Here is a 21854-nt window from a genome sequence, read left to right on the forward strand (position 1 = left end):
AATGCAATTATGCAGAGAATTGCGATTTTTTCCATTGGCTCATTACCCGCTGCCTTCCATAAATGCTATCTGAAAGGATACGTCACTATCTGGAGTCAGTCGTGCAAATATTCTCCTTCACTAATATTATAAATAACCCCAACGGGTGGCAGTGTTGATCGAACGATTAAGTTAATTAGTAGTCATCGCCCATTGAGAGAGAGAGAGATATATATAGCAGATCGAGAGAGAGATATATATAGCAGATCGAGAGAGAGATATAGCAGAGAGACAGAGAATGAGTAGCGGAGCTGAAGGAAGAACGTTCATGGAGGTTGGAGCTGATGGGGTGGCTCTCATAACCTTCATCAACCCTCCGATTAATTCCCTCTCCTTTGATGGTACTCGATCTTTCTTAATCCCAATACATATCTTTTATTTTATATATATATATATATATATATATATATATATATATATATATATATATATATATATATATAACCTTTTTTTTTGTTGTTATGAGTGTTCTTGGTTTGACCGTCAACATTTGCATGTGTTCTTCATGCTGATGACTTTTGGTGAGACAGAGATGCAGGAGACAGGAAGCGAAAAAAAGAGAAGTAAAAAAAAAAAAGGAGAAAAAAGAAAAAAAGAAAAGCAAAAAAAAAGGAGATACATGTGTGAATAGGGCAACTTCGTACATCACAAATATATTTTGCATTTAATTTGCATAAGTGGATGGAGGGACTCTTTAGTGAATCGATTAGTCATTTTAGCCTAAAGGTAAAATTGTGTTTGGCAAATGAATTTGGGAAATAAAATATAATTTTGATTCTACTTTTTTTTAAAAAAATAAATCATATTTTATTCAATTTTTTCAAAAACAAATCATATTTTATTTAACTTTTTCTATAAAGTCAAACCGCAAAATTTACAAACAGAAAAAAAAAAAAATAATAATAATTCTGATTTTAAAAATTTAATACTCAAACACACTATAAGCCATTTGAAATGCTCTAACATGCCAGTTTGACATGTACGTAAATTCAAATAAAAACAAAATTAACGAATTATTGAGGCCGGCCAAAAGCTACCCGAACAACATCGTTCGGTAATTATCTTTCCTTTTCTTTTTCTTCTTCTTTTTTTTTTTTTTTTCATAAAAAAAAAATAATAATAATATCAAAGAAAAGTTGGTAGGAAGGACCTAGTAGACCTACCACTCTTTTAGTAGCGAAGAGTGGAACGATGCATGGTATCATGCAACGTGGAGACAGGGGTGGTAAAAGTTTTGTTTTGGTTGTGAGTTTTTTTATTTGAATAAAAAAATGATTAATGTCACGTAAAAAAAAAAAAAAAAAGTTTTTTTTTTTCTTTTTTTTTAAGAGAAATGAAAATAAGAGGAGGGGTGGAAAATGGGGCTACCAAATATTTATGGCTTGGTTCGGTAAACATTTTTTAGAGTAATTTTTTTTTAATAGTAATAAAATGTGATTTAAAGTTAAAAAAAAAAAAAAAAGTTGTAATTTTTTGAATGAAAAAGTATTGTTTGTTATGACTTTGCTGTCGTCAGCAAAAGACGTATGTTGCCAACTTTTAAGATGTACGTAATAGCAATACGCACTTAATTCTACTGTGCTTTGACATATTTCATTCGCTCGGGTTGAACAATTAAAAGATAAAAAAATTCTTTTTTAAACGTGCTAATGAACACATGTCAATCTTATATATGAATTGTGTGAAACTTTTAACAAACCAATTTTTTCTGTCTAGAAAAAAATATAGAGAAAAGTGATTAGAGGAAAATTATACTTTCTTAATGAAATTTGGGTGTATTAATATTTTTGAGGTTTAAATGGAACTTTTGTTTGTTATTAGTTTGCACTTTATCTTTTATTATCAAAATTATTTTTCTAATTGTGTGTCTCCTCTCAGTGATAGGCAGTTTTAAAACCAACTTTGAGGAGGCCTTACGAAGAGATGATGTGAAGGCAATCGTGCTTACAGGTGACTGTAATCTCATATATATAAAAGATATATATGAATTAATCTAAACTCTTATATATATATAACTTCTGTAATTATTGGAGCAGGCGCAAAGGGCAATTTTTCTGGTGGCTTTGATGTTGCAATTCTTCAGGGAATTCAAGAGGGAAAGAGTATGCATGCTGCCTTTATATATATATATTTTTCCGTAAACTAAAAAAGAATAAGACTGGATACTCATATCACATGATTCACATCCGAGTATTATTTTAATTTTGTTCTCCTTTTTTTTTGGAAAAAAAAAAAAAAAAAATTTCTGAAACAAGTTAACGACAGAATCCTCTCCAAAAATTACCCTTCTCTTCGCTATAAATGTAGTAGTATTCCCTTGTTTCCTGAAGTGACGTTTGAGTTATGTATTTCCAGTCGATCCAGAAAAAAGGCCTGGCTCTATTGCCATAGAGTTTATTACTGACATTTTCGAAGGTACGTGTATGTGTGTATATATATATATATATAATTGGATTTTCTTCAAAGAGGATAAATGTTGTGTATTTGACTGCTTGCTTTGTGTTTCAGCTGCGGATAAGCCTTCAGTTGCTGCCATTGATGGCCTTACTAAAGGCGGAGGTTTAGAGATTTCAATGGTATACATGTGTTGCCATTTCTTTTGGACTAGCTTCGATCTCTTTTCATTTTTATTTAATTTACTGTTATATATATATATATATATATATATATATATATATATATATATTCTCATCATTTTGCTATATCAGGCATGCCATGCTAGAATCTCAACCCCCACTGTACAAATAGCGGCGCCTGAGCTGACTGTTGGATTGATTCCTGGATTTGGGGGTATGCCGACTTTGCCTTTTTCTCTCTCTTTTATTTATTTATTTTTTTTTGGTGTGAAAACTTTGTTTGTTTGGGAGTATATTTTTAAAAGCTGATTATTTAAAAATATAAAAAATTCTACATTTCAAATCACAAACAAAGGAATGTGTTTTCTAAATGCACGATTTTAAAAGATAAAGTAGGAGGAAAACCCGGTTAACCGCCGATTACCGGTTGGTACCAAGTTATCTACATAGGTAACCGAATATTAAAAAAATTTGGTATTTTGAGACCATTTTGAGTATTGACACTATTTTTTGGGCTTAATTTAGACACTTTTAGCCTTAAAAAAAATTAAAAAAAATAAATAAATAAATAAATAAATTTGTACTTGATTTTTTTTTTTTTTTAACCTGAAAATCCAATGTATTTAAATATATAAATGTTTTTTTTAAATAAATAAACACATTTATATATATATACTCTTAGGACAAACTGTAATTTTACAAACACTAAACTCTATTTTTTAAAATCGTATGTTTTGGGAATGGGATGATGATGATGCATGATGTTCATATAGCAGAATTAATCATCACATTAATGTTGTTGATGAAATTCATTGCTCCTGGCATGCCTCTCAGGTACACAGCGGCTTCCACGTCTTGTTGGTCTCCCAAAGGCGCTTGATATGATGCTGGTATATATGCTGTGATTATAATTTGTCTTTTTCTTTTGCTTTGGCTCCTCATAAATTTCAATAATTTCTCATCTCTAACTCCTCGATCTTGGGGTTTGCTTAAATAGAAGTCAGAAACAGTCAAAGCGGAGGAAGCTCAAAGTCTGGGTCTTGTGGATGCCATCGTTTCAGCTGATGAGTTGGTAAACACAGCACGTCAATGGGCCCTGGATATCTTCCACGGTAGAAGACCATGGGTTGTTACTCTTCACAAGACCGACAAGATAGAGCCCCTCGGGGAAGCTAGGGAAATACTCAAGCTTGCAAGAGCTGAGGCCAAGAAACAGGCTCCCAATGTCCGATACCCAGTCGTTTGCATTGATGTCATAGAAGAGGGTATAGTTTCCGGTCCCCGCGCTGGACTCTGGAAGGTCCGTGCATGTCTGTCTCCCTCTTCTTTTACTTAATCCCCTTCAAACAGCAGTTCCATTCAACTGCTTGATTCTGTATCTCACTCTGGCTGCAGGAGGCAGTAGCTTTTCAGGAACTTCTGTTTTCTGACACTTCCAAGAGTCTAGTCCACCTCCTCTTTGCTCAAAGTGGAACATCTGAGGTTTGAAAAATAATAAATTGTCATTGCCAGAGCATATATTTTCAATATATATATTCACTTCTGATCATCACTTTAAACAGGTACCTGGGGTTACTGATATGGGTTTAGTGCCAAGACGGGTGAATAAGGTTGGTGTCATTGGTGGAGGACAAATGGCGTCCGAAATAGCAACAGCATTGATTCTTGGTAATTATCAAGTTATCCTGAAAGAAGAAAATGACAAGCTCTTGCAAGATGGGATTGGTAGAGTCAGAGGTACGGTGAGGCTAGAATCCTATATTAAGATTATTATAGCGCGCTTCTACTCTAATAGAGACAGAATTCAAATTGGTTCTTGTTTAATCTTCTTTTTGTTTATTCAGCCAATTTGCAAAGCAGTGTGAAGGAAGAGAAAATGTCTGAGAAGGACTTTGAGAAAGCCATATCACTTCTCGAGGGTGTCCTTGACTATGAAAGCTTTAAAGATGTTGACATGGTGATTGAGGTACTTGAGTTCACAATGCATGTTGATTTTTTTGTCATTGCTGTTTATTCAGAAACTGGAGAAGAAAGTGTTCAGTATTTGTTGTTGATGATTGGAACAGGCAGCTATTGAGGATGTTTCTCTAAAGCAACAAAGTTTTGCCGATCTTGAAAAGTACTGCCCACCACATTGCATACTTGCGAGTAGCGTCTCCACAGTTGACTTGAATCTGATTGGGGATTTGACAAAGTCCCAAGATCGGATTGTTGGAGTTCATTTCTTTAGGTAGTACTAGATTTACCGTTATTGTTGGAGCATATTTTCCCTGCTGTTTTTCTGTCTGCAATTTGTTTCGCTTAATTAACCATTTTGTTATGCTTTCCATGCAGTCCGACGCAGCCACTTTTGGAAATTGTTCGCACTAGGCAGACGTCTCCCCAAGTGATTGTTGACTTGCTGGATGTTGCGGAAAAGATAAAGAAAACTCCAATCGTAGTTGGAAATTGCCCAGGCTTTGCTGTCAACAGGATGTTCTTCCTGTACGCACAAGCGGCTACTTTGCTCGTCGAGCGTGGCACAGATCCCTATCAGATTGATAGGGCAATTACTGAGTTTGGAATGCCAATGGTCCCTTTCAGGTTTAATTATAGGAGAATTATAACCCAGTCTCTGTATCTCATTGTTGCTTCTTAATATGATCTAATTTCTTGCATTTAACTGGCTTTTATGTTTTGTTTTGTCCATGCAGATTGGCTGACATGGTTGGTTTTGATTTTGCAATCGCAACTGGCACCCCATTTGTTCACAATTTTCCTGAGAGAAGTTATAAATCAATGCTTATCCCACTAATGCAGCAGGAAAAGAGAGCAGGTATAAGTTTGTTGTTAAAAATGATAGGCTATTTATACAAAAAGCTTCTTAAGTTGATAGGAAACTCCCTTTCAATAAGTGAGGTTCGACATATTGAATATTTAATTAAAATGGGAGACAAAGTTTGACATATTAAATTACTATCTATCCCAAAAGCTTAAACTAATAAAAAATAGTAGACTTAATCATTTAAATTTTATTCTAACATCCTCCTCATATGCGGACTGAAACTCATTCTTATCAAGTGAGACCTAACACGTGAAGTATTTAACTAAAATGGAGGGTGAATTGTAGCCTGACTTTGATACCAAGTTAGATTATCACTTATCTAAACTTAATCATTTGAATTATATTATAACAAAGTGGTCAACCTATTGATTTAAGTCTATTCAAATTTAGTATGGATCTTCAAGTCTTTCATGGTTTACCATGCACTCTGTTTCAGGCGAGACTACTCGCAAAGGGTTCTATGTCTATGATGAGAAAATCGAAGCTAGCCCGGATCCTGAATTAGAAAAATATATTGACAAGTCAAGGAGCATTTCTGGTGTAACCATTGACCCTAAGGTCTCTCTCTCTCTCTCTCTGATTTCTGAACTCTGTTCTGAAGAGTAGTATAGTATTAGTGGTAATATAGAAGTCTCTCTCCTCTCTCCAATCTCCTAATCTTTTTGAAAATGAACTTGAACACAGTTAGAGAACTTACCAGAAAAGGAAATTGTGGAAATGATATTCTTTCCTGTGGTGAATGAGGCCTGCCGAATCCTTGATGAAGGTATTGCAGTCAAAGCGGCAGACCTTGACATTGCTGCTGTTATAGGCATGGGTTTCCCACCTTACAGGTTTGCAACTTTTCAGTAGTTTTATGCAATTTCCTGAACCGAACTCCATCCAATTCTTGCTAAATCTTTTGGGGTTACATTTGATCAGAGGAGGCATCATGTACTGGGCTGATTCCCTCGGTTCCAAATACATATATTCGAGATTGGAGGAAGGGTCAAAGACGTACGGAGATTTCTTCAAGCCTTGTGCCTACTTGGCTGAAAGAGCTGCCGAGGGGGCTCCTCTGGTGAGAAATCTGAAACTGTATTTTGTCTATCCTCTAAATATAGTAATGAAACCACATACAAATCCAGAGATATATAAAAAATAATAGTTTCTTTAATGGATCAAAGACTATTATGGCTGATTTGAAGAGTTTAATTACTTGATTTAGATTCAAAGTCACAGTCACTGGTACTGCATCTCTAATGGTTCTTGCACTGTTGCTTTGCAGAGTTCTCCAGTAGAGGAAGCAGATCTCCGTCGTAAGTAATGAACAGACCAACGTTAACCAAAATGGGAGCACTCTCAACAAGGCAACTCACCCAACGGCTAGTGCATTTCATATGGAAACCCCAAATCAATTATGTATCTTATTTCCTTTTTCGTAAACAATAAAATATCAAAGAGTATAAATTCTCTATGAATGAATAAGATCTGTGTACTACAAAATTATTCAAATTGATGAATGAATAAGATCAGATCTATTTAGTCTTTAACGACGAAGTTTTAGCGACCACTTCTGCGACAACCAAAGTCGTTGCTAATAGTCAATAGCAACCACTTTAAGGGCTGTAGCGACGACTCAGGGTCGTCGCTAAAGACCATTTTTCTTGTAGTTATATAATGGAAAAGTTATATTTCAATTACTTACGTATCGTTTTTCACACAGCGGAGTCACAAATGACCCATCTTTCTTTGTGTGAGAGGTCTTATAAAAGTCAATTACCTTAGGTTCCACCCCAGTTTGTCTCTTCTGCACATAATAGACACATGATTAGCATATGCTCTAAATATAATTATTAAAATAATATAATAGTATAAAATTATTACCTTACTATGGCGATGACTAATAAAAGATCTAGAGCCGGATGTGTGATTGGTCTTCAACATCGATCTATTCGCCTTATTACGTAAGGACTTACGCTTCCAATCTTCGTTGGCAAATGATTCACATATCTTATGCCACGTGGTTTGTGACATATTCTTTTGAACTTTTGTCTTGGCCATTTTTAAGTCTGTATTACCACCGCATTTTAGGAATCTTTGATGAAGACCATAACGAAGTGTTTTATAACTATTTGATAAGGCCAACTCCACACTTGCATTGTGTTCATTCACATTCTCATCTAAATCCCACTCACTCTGAAACATAATAGATAAGAAAACAATAGTCTTAACATTTTATATTATATGTAGTAATTAACATAACATCAAACAATAAAACTCACTAAAACACAATTTCTTAACAGTTGCCGCTCATTTGGTGGGACATGAGTCCAAGAACCATGCCAAAGGTCGGCGTGTTGACGAACAACTATTGTCACTCTCCTACTAAATTGACTAGCATTATCGCCTACAGGTCCTCTTGCCTCAGCAGGGATTTCTATCGAAACGGGACCATGCTCTATAAGATTACTGAACTTAATAGATTTATTCTGACCTCTTTTCTTCTTGCTGGTCATAACAGCTATGAGGCAAAATATGAAAACCTAGTTAGTAATTTCTGGTGAAGTAGTTTGTTCAATAACAGAGCTTATTGCATAAATATTATATGTGCACTTACAGGATGTATTGGAGGGTCCCTGTGTCATCATTTGACATGGTTGTACATCAGTTTCAATAGCCACTTGGGATCCTAAACTTGTGTCCCCATCTTTATCATTGAGCTGCAATGGCATAGAACGAGTCGTGGCCATACATCGTTTTCGTCCTCGATTCATTGTGTATAACTGATTCTACAATAGTAACAATGGATAAGAATATGTGAAAATATAAACATACAATAATACTCAAATAATTTCTAATGAGGCAAACAAATCATATGCTTATATCATCTTATCATATATCACAAAACAACAAACAAATTTCACAATAGAATATATTCAACACATATCATCTTCAGAGTTTGTATCAGAGTTGCAAGATAACTCCTCTTCATGAAAGGAGTTTGTATCATTGTTGCTAGATAACTCATCTTCATCATCGTTGCTAGATAACTCTTCTTCATCATCATAGGTTGTTTCATTCTCCTCATTATTGGCCTCATCACTGATTAACATGCTTCTATCAACAACTATTGGTTCCACATCATCTCTACGTAACGGAGTTGAGTCTTCATTGTTTCCTTGTTGCACAGGTGCATGACTCCCAACACATTCATCTTCTTCGTCCTCATCACCAAAGCCTTCGTCATCTTCTTCAATCTCTCCCTCTAGTACAGTTGGAACATCGTATATATTTCTATGGGTCACCTTTTGTACTACTTGCCAACTACTACCCAATTTGGCATCTTTTAAGTAAAATGCTTGTGAAGCTTGGCATGCTAGGATAAATGGGTCAGATGCATACCATGTACGCGATGTATTCACACTCGTAAAATGCTCATCTATTTGCATTCTTGTTCTATGCCCAATGTCCCACCAATCACACTCAAATAAATACACACGATTTCGACCATAACGTAACACTAGAATGTTCTTCAACTCACCATAGAAGTCAATATTCTTCATGCGATGCTCACCTGGAACAATTATACCACTATTTTGGGTACGTAGAGTCCGTTCATAGTCTTTTATGTGAAACCTAACCCCATTCACAATACAACCTTTAAACATTGCAACTTGATGATCCGGTCCGCATGCAAGATCATATATTTGTTTAGACACGGTTTCTACATTATGCCCACATATACGATGTCGGAACCAGCTTTCGAATTCGGCTTCATGCTTACTCTGGATTTCCACAGTTCCTTCTCCTTCGATCTAGTCATAGTGTTCACTACATAAAGAATAATAATTACTCTAGCTACTTTATTATCAAGTAAATCATGCATAAGTTAAAAGAACAATAAATCATACACTTACCGAATGTATGAAGCAATTTCGTCACAATTGTTAAGCACATACCATCGAGCCTTTGAGAGAACCTTATCTTCAGGTTTTATAATTTTGCTGCTCCTAAAGGACGAACTCGTTGAGAGAACACAGACAAGCCTTTACTCTTTTCCACCTGCCACCCATCACTATTCCGTTCTTCACGAGTCCATTTTGTCTCAATCCCCCGAAGATACATGGAGCAGAATGTCAAACATTCAACTGATAAATATCCCTCTGCAATTGACCCTTCCGGACGTGCTCTATTCCGCACAAATTGCTTATATTTACCAAGACATCTTTCAATTGGATACATCCAACGGAATTGTACTGGTCCTGCAAGCTCGGCCTCTCAGGGTAAATGAATAGCTACATGTATCATTATATCAAAAAAAGCCGGTGGAAATATCTTTTCCAACTTGCATAAAATTACAGGGATGTCATCCTTCATTCGCTTCAAGACATCTAATCTCAATGTTCTTGAACATAATTCCTTAAAAAAGAAACTCAACTCAATCAATGTTGTACGTATTTCATTCGATAAATATGGACGAATTGCAACAGGAAGTAATCGTTGAAAGAAAATGTGACAATCATGGCTTTTCATTCCCGAAATCTTACCTTCTTTGACGTTCACACACCGATTAATGTTAGATGCATACCCATCAGGGAACTTCACACCTTTCAACCAATCTAAGAAACTTATCTTCTCAGCTTTTGACAAGGTAAAATTTGCATGAGGCATTGATGTGGATGTACCATTTGGTTGTAAGTGCAAATCTTTACGTATGCCCATCACACACAAATCCTGTCGTGCCTTGAAAGTGTCATTCGTTTTTCCATCAATATTCAGTAATGTACCTAAGACACTATCACATATGTTCTTTTCAATATGCATAACATCTAAATTGTGTCTCAGTTTCAATGTTGACCAATAAGGCAAATTAAAAAAAGAGAAATGATTCTTTACCACCTAAATATACAACTTTTCACCACCTTGTCTATGTGGCAAGGTGGTCCCCCACTTTATTTTATTTTTTAAAAATAAAAAAAACTCTAAAGTTAGTAGGGGACCACCTTGCCACATAGACAAGGTGGTGAAAAGTTGTATATTTAGGTGGTAGTGAATCATTACTCTTAAAAAAAATAATCTTCTTCGTCCAATTCAACTCATTTTCTTTGCGCTTTCGCTTTCTCGATTTTCCATTCTCATCTTTTCCAAATTGCACATTTGTTAAGTTATTTAGTTGGTGTAACAATTGATCACCAGATAATTCATTAGGCTTCATTCTATGCTCCTCAGTACCGTCAAAGAGAGATTTTTTTTTGCGCCATATATGCCCCTGAGGTAAGAACCGACGATGACCCATGTAGCACGTCTTAAATCCAAACTTCAACCTTCTAAATATTGTATCCTTGTTACATACTGGACACGCAAGCTTTCCCTTAGTAGACCACCCAGACAAGTTTCCATATGCAGGAAAATCGTTTATAGTCCATAATAATGTTGCATGCAACTTAAAATTCTCATGTGTCGACGCATCATACGTAGGAATGCCTTCAGTCCATAATTCTTGCAAATCATCCACTAACGGTTGCAGATACACATCAATATCATTTCCAGGTGCCTTAGGTCCAGGGATAAGTAAGGACATTATCATATATGGATCTTTCATACACCTCCACGGAGGTAAATTATACGGCACAAGTACTACTGGCCATATGCTATATGATGTACTCATATTACCAAATGGGTTGAAACCATCACTTGCTAAACCAAGTCGCACGTTGCGGGAGTCCTGAGCAAACTGAACATGTTCTTTATCAAACTCTTTCCACAATATTGAATCAGCTGGATGTCTTAGAATTCCATCATCTTGACGCCCATCTTTGTGCCACCTTATATCTTTGGCAATATCTTTCGACATAAACAACCGTTGCAATCTCGGTTTAATTGGGAAATACCGTAAGACCTTATGTGGAATTTTCTTACCTTTACCTTTGACCGTTGCCCATCTTGAAGTTTTGCATGTTGGGCATTCTTCTTTATCAGCGTGATTCTTCCAAAAAAGTATGCAATCATTCTTACATGCATGTATCCTCTCATAACTAAAACCCAAGTCTTGCCTCAACCGGTTTGCTTCATAATATGATCTTGGTAATGCCTCTCCATCTAGGAGAGCTCTCTTTATCAAGTCAATCACCATATCAAACGCCTTGTTACTCATATTGCAAAGTGTTTTTATATGAAGTAGATTCACAGTGAAAGAGAGCTTTGAAAACTTCTTACAGCCTGGATAAAGTTCACATCGGGCATCTTCCAACACTTGGTCAAAAGTTCTCGATTTGTAATCATTGGTTGTTGGACCTGGAGTAGTAGAGGATTCACCTGCATTAGCACCTGGAAATGTCCCCATACCGATGTCATTTAACATTTGTTCAACCTCATCAATATACTCCGAACTTGCATTATCATCATTATGATTGACATGCTCATTTATACGAAACGGGTCTTCTTCCCCATGAAATACCCATTGGGTGTAGTTCATATCAATTCCGTTAATGAACAAATCATCTTCCACCATGTCTATAGGCTTATAATAACGATTCTCACACTTGCGACATGGACACTTGATCCTATTAAGCTCATCCACATGACCACGTGCCATTCTAATGAATTGTTCAACACCTTTGGAATATTTCTCACCAAATCTATGAGTTTCCTGCATCCAACTCTTATCCATCTCGATGTCTGGTTAACTAAAGTCTTTGTACTAGTTTATAAAATAAGCTACAACGGGACTGGGTCAATAAAGGTAAAATTAGTATTAGTTTTAAATAAAGCTATGAATATATACAATGCTTTTATTACACAAAGGATAAAAAGATAAATTGCACAAAATCAACAATATGACAATATAAAGTTATCAAACATCTTTCTTCTTCAATAACAGTCCAAGACAACTTCAAAACTATTATTAAGTAAGCACAATCTAGAACATTAGATTCGCATAGCTTGCTATAGATTTGAATTCACTGTTTTTCCTATAAGTAATATAGATTAATGTTAACCCTAATAGATGAAAGATCAAGTAAATTGCATAGCAAAACATAATAATATGAATTATTAAAAATCTTAAGAAGTCATTTTTTCAAATTTGAAGAGATTCAATATATTGATAAAAAACCAGAAAGCAAACTTTTGAAAATAAAAAATTTCAACTTCAAATTTGCAGTGTTTGTGATTGTGCAATGAATATTGTGTACTTACATTTTTGGCAGCAGTAATAAATGCTTCCCTGTGGCTAATATCCGAATTATTAGCCTTGATCCTTTAGATCTCCTCTCTACATAGGAAAGAAGTTTTGTCTTACATGAGAAATGGGAATGTTATAGTTTGAATATATACAATGTTTTTATTACGCAAAGGATAAAAAGATACCCAAAAGAATCAATGGCAAATTTGTTACTTTATAAACTGATTATATGTAGATGGTACTCGCTGCCTCTTCTTGGGAGTTGAAATGGAAAACAACAGCTCATGATTGGACAACTCAACAACAACCAAAAAAAAACCAAAACATGGGAAGTCACCTAAAAAAAATCTCAATTCATTTGTAAATCCTCAAATTATTTACAAACTATTTACAAACACACTAAAAGCAGCTCACTCTCTATTTTACTTCAACATCAATATTCAAAACAATTATTTATGAACCACCTAAGTGCCTATTGAAAAACTATAAAACTTTTTAAAGAAAAGTGCATCCCAATTAAAAACTAAGGGAATTGAAATCGCGTGATTACTCAGAAAGTAAATATATATTTTTATATAAAAAAAAAAAAAAAGAAAAAAAGAAAAAAGAAAAAAAAGAATGATGATTGTAAATAATACACATTTATTAAACAATACAAGAATATATAACTCTAGCTTTCTGAAACACTTTTCGATTGATTAACATGTTTTATCAAAATTCTAAAACTTTTAAATTAAAAAAAGGCATGACTTCGAGCATTCCTAGAAGCCTCACCAAATTTTACTCACCATTGGGGAAAAAAAAAAAAAAAAAGTTGAATAGTAACATAATTTCTCTTCTTGAATTCAAGAAAGAAAGAAAAGAAAAAAACATTTAGGCTTAATTAAAACTAAAATACACAAAGACTCTTATTCTACACATATGCATGTGAATCTAAATTAGAAGTACATTAAAACAAAATGGTTTTCTTGTGATAATTAAGAGAGATATTAAGCTTAATTGTTCTGCCTGATTGACACATCCAATAAATTAAATGACACATCCAATAAATTAAGCTTAATTTTCTACTTGATTGGCACATCCAATAAATTAAATGACCAATAGAAGCTAAATTTAAAAAGGAGATCGAGCCACAGTACATATTAAAAAAATAATCTAGTAATCCATCAAATTCATTAACAAAATGTAATCATAAAAAAACATAAACATATTCCTTCTTTTTTTGGGATAATTTTGAATCACAATAAGCTGGGAATTGAAGTCCCCAATCCTGTTATTTTTTTAGGGAATTTTTCTGTTTTTTTTTTCTTCAAAATTAGATCGGTAGGGAATTAATTGAACCGGGAACCCTAGAATGTTGAATAAAAATCTTTCAAAATGAAATAAAAAGAGAATGGAATTGAAAAGGTCGGCAAAGAATGGCAGAAATGGCCAATGCAATTAACGGGTATATCAAATTCAGATATAAATAGAATGAAAAAAGAACGCACGCCATTGACAATAGAAAGTTGGATACCCAATTGAGAGAGGCCGCAGAGAAAAGCGAATAGTTAAGAATGGGAAGAAATACACAGAGAGAGAGAGGGAGAGAGAGAGAGAGAGGAGGAACTGACCTGAGAATCTGAGATAGAAAGGGGAAAGGTTTTGCACGGTGTCTTCTTGTCCAACAGATAAAACGAATGAATGAAAGGAAACAGATTCGTCCCTCCTTCCTATAATATTGGAACAAATAACTCTATAAATTTATATTGATCTCTAGCCATTGTATCTTCACAAACAAATCTTCTTTAATTAGTTCATAAATAATCCATATTTTAATCTTTGTATCTAAAATTAATAAAGAATTAAACAATGCAGAATATGATAAATAAATCCCATAATATCCTTATAAAATGTTCCATGGAAAGGAGGAGAGGATACTGGAATGGAGTCTCTGACAGTTGTTACGTATAATGCTCGTGGGCCGTGGCCGCCCATAAAGATTCTGTTCATCTGTTTTGGACTTTTTTTAAATTTAGTTTTAAATGGTGCAGGGATTTGCCAGCTGACCTCTCTTTTTTTTCTTTCTTTTTCTTTTTTTATTATTATTTTTATAAGTACAAGATAAAAAGAGAACGGACATTAAAAAACTAGAAAAGAAAATGATGATGCCTTTCCAAAAAAAAAAAGGGGGGGGGGGGGGGGAAAGGATCCCAATAAAACAGAAGAAATGAGAATGCAGCCAAAATGAAATCTAATTAAAAACACAGACATATATGCAGTACTCTTAGACGTACATGACAACAAAGACGTGGTTTTTGTGTGATAATCTAGTTGGTGTAGGCAATTTAATAATTTTCTAGTTTCAGAAAAAGTAAATTAAAAAAAAAAAAAAAAACCGAATCAGTCTTGACTGCAAGCCTAAAACGATCACCAACCCCACATGAGATAAAACTACAATTAATCCAAGTTGCTCATAAACTATTTTGTGGAAAAGGGGAAAGTTTTAGGTCACATATCGCTATCAATCTATAGGTTTTAGGTGTCACCACACATACTTTCGTCCAAAATTGTCTAACAATAAAATATCCAAATCTCAATTCAAAGGTATCACTGTTTTTACTATTAGCACTAAAATAAAATAAACATAAAATTAACCTCTAAATAATAACAGATTCAAATCCCAATTCAAAGGATTACAATTTTTTTGGGAGTGAAACGTACAGATAAATAAACATAAATTAATCTCTAAACAATAAAATATCCAAATCCCAAATCCCAATTCAGATCAAAACGAGATAGAGAGTGAGAGAGAGACCTGAGAGAAAGAAACTGTTTTGATGGAGCGCTGCTTTTCTTTGCTCTTTTTTTTTTTTTTTTTTTTTTTTTTTTTTTTTTTTTTTATTCTGCTTCTTAAACTATAACAAACAACTTTTGGTTTGTGCGGGAAAGTCTCCCGCGTGCAACTAGTGGAAGTTGTGTTTCTTTTACCTTTTTTTTTTTTTTTTTTGGTAAATAGCCTAGTTAGTCGTGAATGGGAGTACTGCATGCCAGATTCCATTAATTAGAATTGCTTTATGGGTTGGGTGGTTGGCAAACTTTGGCCCTTTTTTTTTTTTTTTTTTTTTTCTTTTCTTTTATATATATATATGCGGTTGACCAACTTTGGCCTCTCTTTCTCTTCTTTTTTTTTTTTTCCTTCATATATATATATATATATATATATTTCTTTATTAATATTTTTTTAAAAAAAAAAAAAGACTAAAGTATTCTTATAAATTCCAAAACAAATAAAAAAAAATTAATTGTTTACAAAAATTTAAAAAATTACAATGAACCCCCTTGGTTTTTCAAACTTTTTTTTTATTTTTTTATTTTGTTATAATTATAATTTCTTTTTTTTTCTTTTTTCTTTTTTCTTTTTTTTTTAAAATTTTATGAAGCATATTTTTGTCATTGAGAGGTTGACATTGACATTTTTTTGTAGTTTAGATAGAACATTGACAATGGATCAATTTGAGGGGGTATGTGTATTTTTTTCTAAAAAATATGTAAGTTTGTTATCAATTAATTATTTGATCGTATCACGATTAATCGGACTAATGCACAAGGATACAACAAAATCCATACATTATTATCATTATTGATCGAACTAATGCATTAGGATAATATATAATTCATATACTCACGATCGATCGGAGTAATGCACTGGGATCGATAAAATTTTCTATCGATTGGAGTAATGCAGTACTAGTAAAACAAAGTGGGCAGCCACCCACCCTCGGCCACCTCTGGGGGTGGCCTAGCAACCCCCACACCGGCAGCCACCCCTTTGTTTTATTCATTTTTATTTTTTTAAAAACAAATATTTATATTTTATTTTTTTCATATTTTTTTTTATTGTAATTGACACGTGTCGACTTTTTATTGGGTATGACGTGATTGACTAACAGAATCTGTTAACATAGTAGATGGAAAATTGGCCTAGGAGTGATTCGTAATTATTGTTTACCACGATGACCTCTCATGAACATTTTGAACCATAAGAAGTGAAAAATAATTATGGCCAACCCCAGGGACCAACGATACAATTATCCATTTTCGCAAAAACCATGCCTACCGTCTGCTATTTCCAGCAACTTGTTCATTGTTCCCTTTTACTTCATTTTCCTCTTTACAGATCAATTAATCTTCATATCAAATGGAATAAAAAAATCAAACAACTTCTTCAACTCAAACCATTCTCTCGTCCAACTCTGTTTCACCTTCAGCTCTATTGCATCGGCAATGGGTTATTTTTATTTTTATTTTATATATATATATATATATATATATATATATATATATATATATATATATATATATATATATATATATATAAAAAAAAAAGAAATTATTAATTTAAGGTGATTTGGCAAAAAAAAAAAAAAAATACTAAACGGTGTCATTTTAACTGATGTGTCAATGCCTGTGGATAAATGGTGACTCTACCTTACAAACGTTGTAAAACTGGACGGAAAAAACACGAAATGACTATTTTTCAAATTCGCGAAATTAAAAACTTAAGGAATGAGTGATATTTTTTTAAAATTAAAAAGTGAATGAGTGATTTCAAATCTTGTGTTATCTCAAGGATTTATGATACATTTACAAAAAAATTAAAAAAAAAAAAAGAAAAAAAGAAAAAGAAAAAGAAAAACTACACTTAACCTCCCAAAGTTTCACTCAAATTGCAATTTTACCTCTAAAGTGAAAAAAGTTGCAATGGACCTTAACCATGTTTCCTAATTTAGTAATGTATCCAAGTCTTCCGGAAAAAATAAATAAATAAAAAAAATAATAATAAAAAAAATTATTATTATTATTATTTTTTAAAATTTTTTATTTAAAAAAAATTATTATTTTTTTAAATTTTTTATTTAAAAAAAGACAAAAATATCCCCAAATGCTCCGGAACCACCCCCAATTTTTTATTTTTTATTTTTAAAAAAAGAAATTGATCTTTTCAGTGGTATTTTCAGAAGAATATGCTACATTGCAAAATTATGAAACTTAGTTGGGGTCCATTGCAACTTTTTTTTTTTTTTTTTTTTTTTTCATTTTGGAGGCAAAATTGCATATTAGATTAAACTTTGGGGGGGGGGGGGGGGTGGGGTAAAGTTTAGTTTTTCCAAAACAAAAAAAATTAAGTTAAATACACGAGATATTAGCAACGATGTGTTGTCGCTAATTTGATTCAAATTAATATATTATTTATGGATCATTTTAGCGACGACTATTATGGTCACTAATAAGATCTGTCATTAGCAACAACATAGTCTGTCGTCACTAATAGTCAAGTATTAGCGACGACTATTATGGTCCCTAATAACATGCGTTATTAGCGACCACAAAGTCGTTGCTAATAAGCTAAATATTGTCGCTAATACTTTCCACGTGGGAAAAAAATTACCGCCACAATAATAACGACGACATATTAGCGACGACAATTTTGTCGTCGCTGATGTTCAAACTTTTTTTGACATTAGCAACGACCCCAAAATGTCGTCGCTGATAAGTGACTATTAGGGACGACTTATGGGTCGTCGCTAAAAAATTGGTCGCTGAAGCCATTTTTCTTGTAGTGTGACCAACGTTAACCACAATGGGAGCACTCTCAACAAGGCATTTCATAAGGAAACCCCAAATCAATTATGTATCTTATTTCCTTTTTCGTAAACAACAAAAGATCAAAGAGTATAAATTCTCTATGAATGAATAAGATCTGTGTACTACAAAATTATTCAAATTGATGAATGAATAAGATCAGATCAATTTGCTGTTGCATAGCCCGCTTGGTTAAGATATATAATTAGTATTGTAACTTTAAAATAAGTGGGTTCATTGATGTAATTGTGTTAAAAAACTTAAAAAGTACTTTCAGTATATAAAAAAGTTGTTCTAAGCAAAACTTAAAAAACTCTAATTATGTCCCCATTAGGCATAAGTGCGTAGGTCTGCTCATCCAGATGTCCTAGGATCCTTCCGACTATCCGCTAACCTATGTAACTATCTGATGTAGGACGGAATTTATTAATATTTTCGATGAAAACGAAAATAGAAAAGATGTTCAAAATAATACTGAAGCAGCACCGTTTAATTAGAAGCTTACCTATTCGCAGACAATGGAAGTACAAAAGGAAAGACTTGATCGTCAAGCCAAGACTTTATGTTTTTTTCTTTACTAGGACTAGATTTGCTAGTAGTTTTATTTCTTTCCTTACTAGGATTGGATTTGTTTTATTTCTTTTCCTTTTAGAATAAGTTTTACTTTTACTACTAGAATAAGGTTTACTATTGCTATTAGGAAAGGTTTACTTTTACTACTAGGGATAGGTTTACTTTTTCCACAAATATTTCTCTTCTATAAATATGCTTGCTTATTATGTAAAACTCAGAATCAATTGAATTGTTATAAAATCAGAGAATTCTCTCTCAAATACTCTGCGGAGTTTTATCTTTCTTTTAGCATGCGGGCTTGTTTTATCTTTTGGGGTAGAAGACGAAGACGCTTCTCCTTGCAGAATCGAAGACACTGTTCTTTGATTAGTTACCTTAGTCTTCCGCTACGTCAGTTGGTATCAGAGCAGGCTTTATCCTGATCATGGCCAATTAGCGCAACGGTGACAAACTTCTCCAACAACGCCGCTTGTAGGGGAGGAGCTCTTTTGAGAGCCGAATCTTTGGGGTATCTGATCCGGCATTATCCGGATTCGATGGCCAACTTATACTACAGTAACATCTTCTATAACGATGTGGATCGTGACAGGGAGGCTCCTTGGAGAGCCGAATTGCAAGAGTTCCGGCAGATGTTGCGACAAGAGATGCACCAGATGCGAGAGATGATGGAGCGCATGTACATGGGTCCTATTCGTAATCATAGGGAAAATCTTGTCCATAATGATGATGGAATTCGAGTGAAGCCTACTTGTCACAAACGACTTGCACCCATAAACCGAGCACCGGTCTGTGAAGATTTTGGTGACAATGATGTAAGTTGCGTTCAACCTATTTCTAACCATATTTATGAATCTCCGAATAAGAAAACCGTATATGAAGAGAATGTTAGTTATAGTAAGAATGTGGAGTTGCCGTTAGAGAAACAACATGTGCAACCACAACCATTGGTTCCAACTACTATACCACTGGAAGAATATCCACTACAAGCACAGCCTATCACGATCACGGCAGAAATAAATGACAAGGGTGATTCTTTTGAAGAAGACAATCAAGTTGAAGGTGACATCAAGAAAAAAATATTTGGAGAAATTATTATGGAAGGAGACGAAAATGAAAAGTCGTGTCTTGGCACGATCTATGTAGATTTCTCCAAATATCTTTCTCCGGAAGTGCCGCACGCTATCTATGTAGATTTTTCCAAATATCTTTCTCCGGAAGAGCCGCGTGTGACATATTGCAAAGAAAACTTGAGGATGAGTTTTTTTCAAGTGGGGGTGCCTGATGTAGGACGGAATTTATTAATATTTTCGATGAAAACGAAAATAGAAAAGATGTTCAAAATAATACTGAAGCAGCACCGTTTAATTAGAAGCTTACCTATTCGCAGACAATGGAAGTACAAAAGGAAAGACTTGATCGTTAAGCCAAGACTTTATGTTTTTTTCTTTACTAGAACTAGATTTGCTAGTAGTTTTATTTCTTTCCTTACTAGGATTGGATTTGTTTTATTTCTTTTCCTTTTAGAATAAGTTTTACTTTTACTACTAGAATAAGGTTTACTATTGCTATTAGGAAAGGTTTAGTTTTACTACTAGGGATAGGTTTACTTTTTCCACAAGTATTTCTCTTCTATAAATATGCTTGCTTATTATGTAAAACTCAGAATCAATTGAATTGTTATAAAATCAGAGAATTCTCTCTCAAATACTCTGCGGAGTTTTATCTTTCTTTTAGCATGCGGGCTTGTTTTATCTTTTGGGGTAGTACTGACGTAGCGGAAGACTAAAGTAACTAATCAAAGAACAGCGTCTTCGATTCTGCAAGGAGAAGCGTCTTCGTCTTCTACCCCAAAAGATAAAACAAGCTCGCATGCTAAAAGAAAGATAAAACTCCGCAGAGTATTTGAGAGAGAATTCTCTGATTTTATAACAATTCAATTGATTCTGAGTTTTACATAATAAGCAAGTCTATTTATAGAAGAGAAATACTTGTGGAAAAAGCAAACGTATCCCTAGTAGTAAAAGTAAACCTTTCATAATAGCAATAGTAAACATTATTCTAGTAGTAAAAGTAAAACTTATTCTAAAAGGAAAAGAAATAAAACAAATCAAATCCTAGTAAGGAAAGAAATAAAGCTACTAGCAAATCTAGTCCTAGTAAAGAAGAAAACATAAAGTCTTGGCTTGACGATCAAGTCTTTCCTTTTGTACTTCCATTATCTGCGAATAGGTAAGCTTCTAATTAAACGGTGCTGCTTCAGTATTATTTTGAATATCTTTTCTATTTTCGTTTTCATCAAAAATATTAATAAATTCCGTCCTACATCACTATCATCTAGGTGTTTTTTAATTTCATTGCCGTTACATGCCTTCTGAATTTTTTAGGGCAATCCATTGGTCATATGATCAGCTATCAACTTTATGGAGGGAATGAATTCAACTTTAATTTCACTCATCTCCATTATATCTCGATTATAATGATAATTCAAAGGGAAAAATGTTAAAAAAGAAAAAGAAAAAGAAAAAAAAGCCCTTCAAGGCCTGAACTAACAACCGTTTTTAGAATAACCACATGAAACGACAAATGTGGCTGAAGAGCTTTCATCCAGATATCCTACTAGGCAGGCCTCACTAGTGTTCCTAGAGTATTTGATCTTTACCACAAAATTATAACCAGCAAAGGTGGAAAGAAAGTCAGGCTATTTATTCATCCAAGCTGGACTAGAACATATAACATTGATATACTTTCAGAACTTTATATAAAGCATTTGGGACCCCCATTTTAGCTTCCCAAGGACATCAAATTATCACTATTGAGTCTAATTTCATTCCAACATCTATGTATTAAAAAACAATCATTACCTACCTAAATTACTAACAATTTGTTTAGATAATGTGAGAGTTCTTATAAACCTAATGCCCAAATAAATTTGGATCGCCGATCGATGACATATACGTGATTTCACATGTGTTTGTCCGGCTATCTGACTACATACTGTCGATGTTTCTCTGAATCTTATGTCTGATGTGAATGTCTTGTTAGTTGTTGCAGG

The 21854-nt window shown here is 33.8% G+C and overlaps 1 protein-coding gene across 1 annotated transcript; it reads left to right on the forward strand.

The window, feature by feature from the left end:
- Positions 1 to 216: 216 nt before the first annotated feature.
- Positions 217 to 6957, forward strand: LOC133880687 (glyoxysomal fatty acid beta-oxidation multifunctional protein MFP-a-like). Its single transcript, XM_062319683.1, has 18 exons — positions 217 to 380; positions 1918 to 1989; positions 2076 to 2141; positions 2395 to 2454; positions 2548 to 2615; positions 2748 to 2829; positions 3450 to 3505; positions 3613 to 3915; positions 4011 to 4097; positions 4178 to 4352; positions 4460 to 4581; positions 4682 to 4845; positions 4950 to 5198; positions 5309 to 5430; positions 5876 to 5997; positions 6124 to 6272; positions 6361 to 6499; positions 6707 to 6957. Exons 1-18 carry the CDS (start codon positions 278 to 280, stop codon positions 6743 to 6745), a joined length of 2178 nt encoding a protein of 725 aa, XP_062175667.1. The 5' UTR covers positions 217 to 277; the 3' UTR covers positions 6746 to 6957.
- The last annotated feature ends 14897 nt before the right edge of the window (positions 6958 to 21854 follow it).

This window comes from Alnus glutinosa, chromosome 1 (assembly GCF_958979055.1).
Source record: "Alnus glutinosa chromosome 1, dhAlnGlut1.1, whole genome shotgun sequence".
NCBI lineage: Eukaryota > Viridiplantae > Streptophyta > Magnoliopsida > Fagales > Betulaceae > Alnus > Alnus glutinosa.